This window comes from Physeter macrocephalus, unplaced genomic scaffold (assembly GCF_002837175.3).
Source record: "Physeter macrocephalus isolate SW-GA unplaced genomic scaffold, ASM283717v5 random_568, whole genome shotgun sequence".
Classification (NCBI taxonomy): Eukaryota; Metazoa; Chordata; class Mammalia; order Artiodactyla; family Physeteridae; genus Physeter; species Physeter macrocephalus.
This window is the reverse complement of record NW_021145987.1, coordinates 9,038-15,903: the sequence shown is the minus strand read 5'-3', so window position 1 is coordinate 15,903 and position 6,866 is coordinate 9,038. Positions and strand designations below refer to the sequence as shown.

Below are 6,866 nucleotides of genomic sequence, written 5' to 3'. Positions count from 1 at the left end.
GGGCCTGCGCGTCCGGAGCCTGTGCTCCGCAACGGGAGAGGCCGTAGCAGAGGGAGGCCCGCATACCACAAAAAAAAAAAAAAAAAAATTATTGACTCGTGGCTAGTATTTTTCATAAACACCACTTCTTCCCACTGGATTATTTCACAGCAAACCACAGATAACTCTCATTTCCGTAAATATCTCAGTATGTTGTCTCTAAAGAGATAGACTTTTAAAAAAACATAAACACAAAACCATTAAAAAAGCAAACACAAAACCAACATCATAACTAAAAAATTAATGATTCCAGTATCTAGTGTCCAAAATCCCCCACTTGTCTTTTTTTTTAATTTTATTTTTTCAATTGAAGTATAATTCATTTACAGTGTTTTGCCAATCTCTGCTGTGCAGCCCCAATGTCTTTTTTTTTCTCTTTTGCGCTGCCTTGGGTCTTCATTGCTCCACGTGGACTTTTCTCTAGTTGTGCGAGCGGGGTCTACCCTTCGATGCGGTGCACGGGCTTCTCATTGTGGTGGCTTCGCGGGCTTCAGAGGTTGCAGCACGCGGGCTCTAGGGTGCAGGCTCAGTCGTTGTGGCGCAGGGGTTTACTTGCTCCACCGCATGTGGGATCTTCCGGGACCAGGGCTCGAACCTGTGTACCCTGCAGTGGCAGGCAGAGCCTTAACCACTGCGCCAGTAGGGAAGACCACCCCCCCCCCCCGCCTAGTCTTTTAAATTGGATTTGTCAATCTGTTTGAATTGAGATCCAAATCAGGTCCATAAATTGCTTTTCTGTGATTTCAACACCTACTTCATGAGAGGGCGGTGGGAGTGGGGTGAGGGGAGCCATGCAAGGATGCTGCATGGGACGTCTCTCCCTGTCTTCCCCCCTCCCCAAACCCCGCAGTGGAGCTGACCCTGGACCCCGACACGGCCAACCCCCGCCTCATCCTCTCTCTGGATCTTAAGAGCGTGCGCCTTGGACAGCGGGCCCAGGACCTGCCCAGCCACCCGCGCCGCTTCGACACCAACACGCGAGTTCTGGCATCCTGCGGTTTCTCCTCCGGGAGGCACCACTGGGAGGTGGAAGTGGGCTCCAAGGACGGCTGGGCCTTCGGCGTGGCACGTGAGAGCGTGCGCCGCAAGGGCCTCACGCCCTTCACCCCCGAGGAGGGCGTCTGGGCGCTGCAGCTCAACAGCGGGCAGTACTGGGCGGTGACCAGCCCTGAAAGGACGCCCCTCAGCTGTGGGCACCTGTCCCGCGTGCGGGTCGCCCTGGACCTGGAGGTGGGGGCCGTGTCCTTCTATGCTGCGGAGGACATGCACCACATCTACACCTTCCGTGTCAACTTCCAAGAGCGCGTGTTCCCCCTTTTCTCTGTCTGCTCCACTGGCACCTACTTGCGAATCTGGCCTTGAGGGGCATTGCCTGGCCTCCCTGAGGGGGTCAGTCAGTCAAGGGTGAACTCCTCCTAGCCCTGGCTGCCCATGGGAAGGCATGTTGCCCTCGGATGGAGCCTCCTGGTCACTCTGGGTATGCCCTCCATACTCTTGCCCCAGGCTGCCTTAGAGGGGCTTCTGCAGACTACAACATCAAAGACATGAGAATGGGCTGTTGGGGAAAAGGGCTCTGAGGTCAGTTGAGCAGGGGAAGAGATGCTTTGGACCCTCCTGGCACGTCTCCTGCCTGTTGTCCACGTGTGGATTTGGCCTGAGCTGTAAGGAGGTGGAGGTGGATGAGGACAGGAGCCCAGCTCCACCAGAGGTGCTTCCTATCACTACCCCACCTCAGCAGGGCTTCTGGTTCTGTGGAACAAAACCAAGCTCTGGTCCTGTGCCATCCTCAGTTGCAAGGGGGCAGGTTCCTGCCAGGCCAATCAGGTTCATGATCCCTTCTGCTTTGCCTTCCTGTCAGCTGCCAGCTCTGCCTTCAGAGACCTGAATCTAGCTGGCCTGACAAAGTTGTCTACTCAGGGAGGATCACTGTACTTCCAGCTCAGTGGAGAGGTTTGGGCCGGAACTGGTAGGAGACCCTTGATCTGTACATGAGGGAAAAGCCCAGGGTAACAGCATATAGGCATTGCTGCCGTCCAATATGGCTTAGCCTGATGACAGAGTGTATGTACAATACATCCTTGGCCACAGTGACTGCTCCGTGTTCTCAAGTTTGCCTAAACCCTTTTCAAGTGCCAAAGTACCGTCTCCCTTGGGTAAGGAGACCAAAGATTCTGGAATTTTGAAACTCAAGGCGGCACGCATAATTTTACAGAAGCAACTAACACCAGCATGGAAATGCACAGAGTACAGGCATACCCCTGACAGACACTTCCTGGAGCTTCCCAAATGTGTGCCAACAGCAGAAGACCCTGGTGCCAAGGCCTGCTCAGCCTGTACCCTGGAGGGTGTTATTCCCTTGGCTAATTGTTCCCCAGCTTCTGCATGGCTGGGCTTCTGGGAGAGTGGAGGTGGGCTGTTCCCTGCTTAGTGTGCTCCAGGAAAGGGGGATGGGGAGATGGAAATACAGACTGTGAGCTCATTTCTAGGGTGCCTTGGCTCATTCTTAACTCCCCCAGTCTGAATGCAAGAGCACAATTATGAGCAAAGGTTTCTGCCAGACTGGGTGAGCATGTGTGTTTACCTGTGTGAGGAACGTCTGCATGTGTGTTTATATCTCAGATCTCAGGAACGGGGGGCGGGGCCATGTGGATTTTGGAGAGGGCATTTATGAGCATGCGTATAGGGTTTAGGTGCAAACAGACATAGGTCAGTATAGTCACACCCTATTTTTGATTTGTAGTTGTAAAATATTAGCCACCCCATATTTAGGTGAAAGCCAAAGGTTTCCTTCCCCCACTACCTAGCTACGCAGCTAGATGAAATCCAGTCTCAGACCTAATTCTGTCCTGCACACATTGTTTATATAGACGTGTTGGCATGCAGGGGCAGTGACCATCAAACAGTCTGATCTGCAAGCATCTTGGAGTTTCCATGCTCTGTCCCTGAGATACTTCAAGCACACTTTGCATACAAGGGACGGTAAGAGAGATGTTCTTGTCGGGGCAGGCATGACACTTTTCTAGAGGCAATCTAGAGATATAGCACTAGGCAGTCAGAATCCAGTGTCCTATGGGCTGGGGACAGGACCATTGAAGAGTCCAGCCTACAGCAGCATCCCAGAGGGTGAACCCTATGTGGTGTTCATACATGGAGAGTAGCTCTAGAACACTGTAGCTAATCCATGTATTTGAATACCACTGATTTCCACAAGGAAAATCCATTTCTAACATTAACTTATTAATTAAATTGCCTAATGCTATCATCAAGCCTTAATGTTATCCGGGCTTGTATGGCTTTTGGATTGAGTAGCACAATTACCCTTTATATAATCTAACAACTGTGCTGAAGTATTGCAACACATTACAGGTCACAGAAGGTAGGGTGACTGTAGGTTCAGGTCTGGGCACTGCAGGAGTGGCTGTGTTTATATTTTCAGCTTTTGTGTTTGTGAATGTGATTGCGTGTCTATCAGAGTTTGCAGAATAACTATGTAGATATATACATATTCGAAGAGATGTAACAACAGTTACATAACAATTACACGTGGACAGTACGACAGATGTTCTCTCTTGGTCACTAGGGTGGTGCAGTGACTTAGGATGTCACAAGGCTGGTGTGAGAGTATGCCTGTGTGTGTGCATTTTCCTCTCCCATCCTTTGACCATCATAAGATCTCTGAGATGTCTGGGCCTCTGAAAGCAATGACTGGCCTAACTTGGGTTCCTTCTGACTCCATCCATTCATTGGTCCTAGATCCTTGTGAGCTGCTGAGACATGAAAACCCACACCCTTGAAACCAGACCCTCACACCACTCCTCAGCATCCAGACAAGAGGGCACCTAGAGACCTTCCTCTGGCCTGGCCACCCAGTGACCTAAGTCATCTGGCCTTGCAGGGACCAAAGGGTGGGTTGGGCCATCAGACCAAGTTCCACTAACTACAGCCGCAGTTTCTGACCATTTCCGGGCTAGGGCTCCTGTCCCTCACCTGGGCTCTCAATCTCTTTCCTTTGCCCCGCGGGCCCTTTTGGGGGCCCCGATGGAACCAGCTCCCCCAAAATTCAAGACGGGCCCCTAAGGATTTCCTTTTACTAATTTGCCTTAAGTTGCGGTAGGGGCTAGGGACCTCCTGTCCCGTTCCAGTTCTTCACACATCGACCTTTTGATTTTCCCACCTTTCTCTACCAATCTTTCCCTCCTGATCATCCACCCAGCCCAGACCTGGATTCCTCTCAGGACAGGCATACTGACACCCTTCCTCTAGCCCTCCTCTCAGAGCCCCGACCTCGGACCCCTACTGTCATAGGACCTCTATCCTCAACAAGTCTTCGCCCCAGACCCCAAAGCCGGGCGGAAGACCCCGGGCCCTCCTCGTATTCAGCCCATTGGTGGCCCCGCCCCCTCCCACAGCGCGCCCCGCCCTCACCAGATCTCTCACAGCTTCCGCTCCCCAGCGGGCGCAACGCCTCCCTCTCTCCTCTGGGCTCTCTCCCACGATTTGCAGCTCGGCCCGCGACGCTGACACTGACGCCGCAGCTGAGGTGGCGGCAGCCGGACGGGGCGCTCACTGGCCGAGGGACGTGGGCTCCGCCTGTCGTCACTTAACTCCTGCATGTTGGTGTCTGCGGCTGCGCGGTGACCAGAGCGGTGTCAAGTATTCGTGCGCAGAAAGGCGACTCGCAGTTGGCTCCATAGCTCAGGGGTTAGAGCACTGGTCTTGTAAACCAGGGGTCGCGAGTTCAAATCTCGCTGGGGCCTACTTTGACTTTTTTTTCCATCCCTCTCTTCTGAAGAGCTGAAAATGCACACCCCAACACGAATTTCCGCCATTCCGTGTTTTTGCCCCTCAAGTGCCCCTTAAATGCTTGCCACCCTTCGGTCCCTCCCTCCCGTCTACTCTCGCGAAGATCCAGACCCATTGCGTCCCTGGTTTTGAGATCACAGGTTCTGCTGGCCCCGCGCGCCTTCTCCCCCGCGACCCCTCTCTCTCTTCCTTATGCGCGCCCTCTCGGCGAGTTCACGGCGGGTCTTTTCCGTTCGCCTCCTGTCGCTCCACTCGGCCAGGGGCTTGCCCTGGTCTCTAATTCTTTCTGCGTTGCTTGGGAGATCACCCGTGAAAGCCCTCCCGCCTCCGCCCCCTGGGAATCTACTATTTTAGCCGAGAGTGGAGCCATGTTTAAGACCCCGCGTAGCTTGCCATTGGTCCCCGCAGGGGCTTCTTTAATGAGGTGGCCTTTCAGTAGGGCAGTCACATAGGGGTTGAAGAATCCCGGGAGTCCGGGAGGCGGAAGTGCCTCAGCGTGCCCGTGTGCGGCGAGTCCCTTCGGGTCTTGATGGAAAGCCTGCCTCTTTGGGTGGGAGCTGGCTTGTGTGAGGGAGGGAAGTGGGTCCCTCCTCTGCCACGCCCCCCACCCACCTCATTCACCCCTCCTGGGCGTCTACCCAGGTTCCCGCGAGCGGTTTTCTCTCCTCTGGTGAAAAGGAGGCCCGGGTTCTGTTATCGAACGCTGATACAAGCTAGACCTCACGTGGGATGGCGACTCGCTCAGGGCTTTTCTGAGGATCCTCATCCGCTGGAGAGAGGGCTCCAGCGGTCTCGGATGACGCGGCGGGGCCTAGTCAGGCCTCTGCTTCTGCCAAGGCCCCCCGGATGGGTCATGCCCGCGAAGGCCACGGCGGGCGGGCGGGCGCCCGAGACCTCCAGCGGGCCTGGTTCTGCCCATTGGGCAGGGCCCCCATGTTCACTGAGGATTTAGGGTCATTTTGTACACTTGACTTCCGTTAACAGAATAAATAAGTCAGGTCAGCATGTATTAGTGTTTTTTGTTTGTTAAAAGGAAAACTAAATAGTTGTTTTTTAAAAAGACTGGAAATGAATGTGACAGAGTTAGACCTTTTAGGTCCAGGTGTCACGAGTGTGTTTGCACTTCTCTTTATATAATTCCACAGAGAAGAGAAGCGAATGCTTACAACACGGAGGCGGTAGTGACTTGGAGGCCAAGGACGCACAGCCGCTGGAAGCAGAGGAGAGCCCACCTAACGCTGAGTGCGCACGGGAGGAGGGGAAGACCACAGCAGGTGGGGATGGAGTGCGTTAGCCTCGTGGTCTCCAAGGAAGAGGCCGAGAGGAGGAGCGGCAGCGAGTAGAGAGGTCTGGTCACGGGGCTGAGCAAAATCTCGGAGAGTGGCAATGGAAAAAATAGCACTTTTTTCCCCTCGGAGTAGGTTTACCACCATTCGTCTCTCTCTTTTGTAACAGCCATCTGTGTAGGGAATTTCTCTGCTGGTGGCACAAAAATAAACTTTTGGGTCCACTCTGAGTGGATTTTCGTGAACTTTGAAAGCAGGGATTCCGAATCACTGCTTTTTACTACTAAATAACCCAGTGGAATTGGAGGAGGAAAGCGCCCGCACAGCCCGGGCCTCTGGTTCACTGGGCGGGTGACTGTTCTGGGGCGATCCCGGGAGAACGCAGCTAGGGCGGGTAGCCAAGACACGCGGCCTGGTCGCCGCGCGTGTGTGTGTGCGTGCGCGCACCGATGCTAGCCTCGGGGGGCTGCGCACCAACTACCGTGGTGGGTCACCCTTTGAGGGAGCGGGGTTCCTGGCCATCTCATTTATGCTTCTCATTTCTCACTTCCCTACACTTTGTGAATATTTTGCAAATATGTATATGTTGTTTTTAACATTTTCATAAAACGATAAAGAAAAGCCCCCCCCCCGCCCCCCCTCCCGCCGCCTTTCCGCCGCCGGCCCTGGACCGGTTGTTTCCCCGCGCCGGTCGTCGGTCCTCCGCTCCGGGCCCTCCGCCCCCCTCGCCGGGCGCCT

At 54.2% G+C, this 6,866-nt stretch overlaps 1 protein-coding gene and 1 non-coding gene across 5 annotated transcripts in view; both read left to right on the top strand.

Annotated features, from left to right (window-relative positions):
- TRIM7 (tripartite motif containing 7) overlaps positions 1 to 2,518 on the top strand; it is a 12,463-nt gene extending 9,945 nt beyond the window's left edge. For 3 of the 4 annotated variants that reach the window (XM_007117564.4, XM_024134004.3, XM_028486132.2), the window contains one exon: positions 890 to 2,518. In XM_007117564.4, the coding sequence (XP_007117626.1) occupies positions 890 to 1,401 (512 nt within the window). In that variant the 3' untranslated portion in view covers positions 1,402 to 2,518. The remainder of the gene's footprint in view (positions 1 to 889) is intronic. The other variant, XM_028486131.2, reaches the window with a different exon arrangement.
- A 2,205-nt stretch (positions 2,519 to 4,723) lies between these two features.
- On the top strand, positions 4,724 to 4,796 carry TRNAT-UGU (transfer RNA threonine (anticodon UGU)). The gene has a single exon. It is a non-coding gene; the product is annotated as a tRNA-Thr (tRNA).
- The last annotated feature ends 2,070 nt before the right edge of the window (positions 4,797 to 6,866 follow it).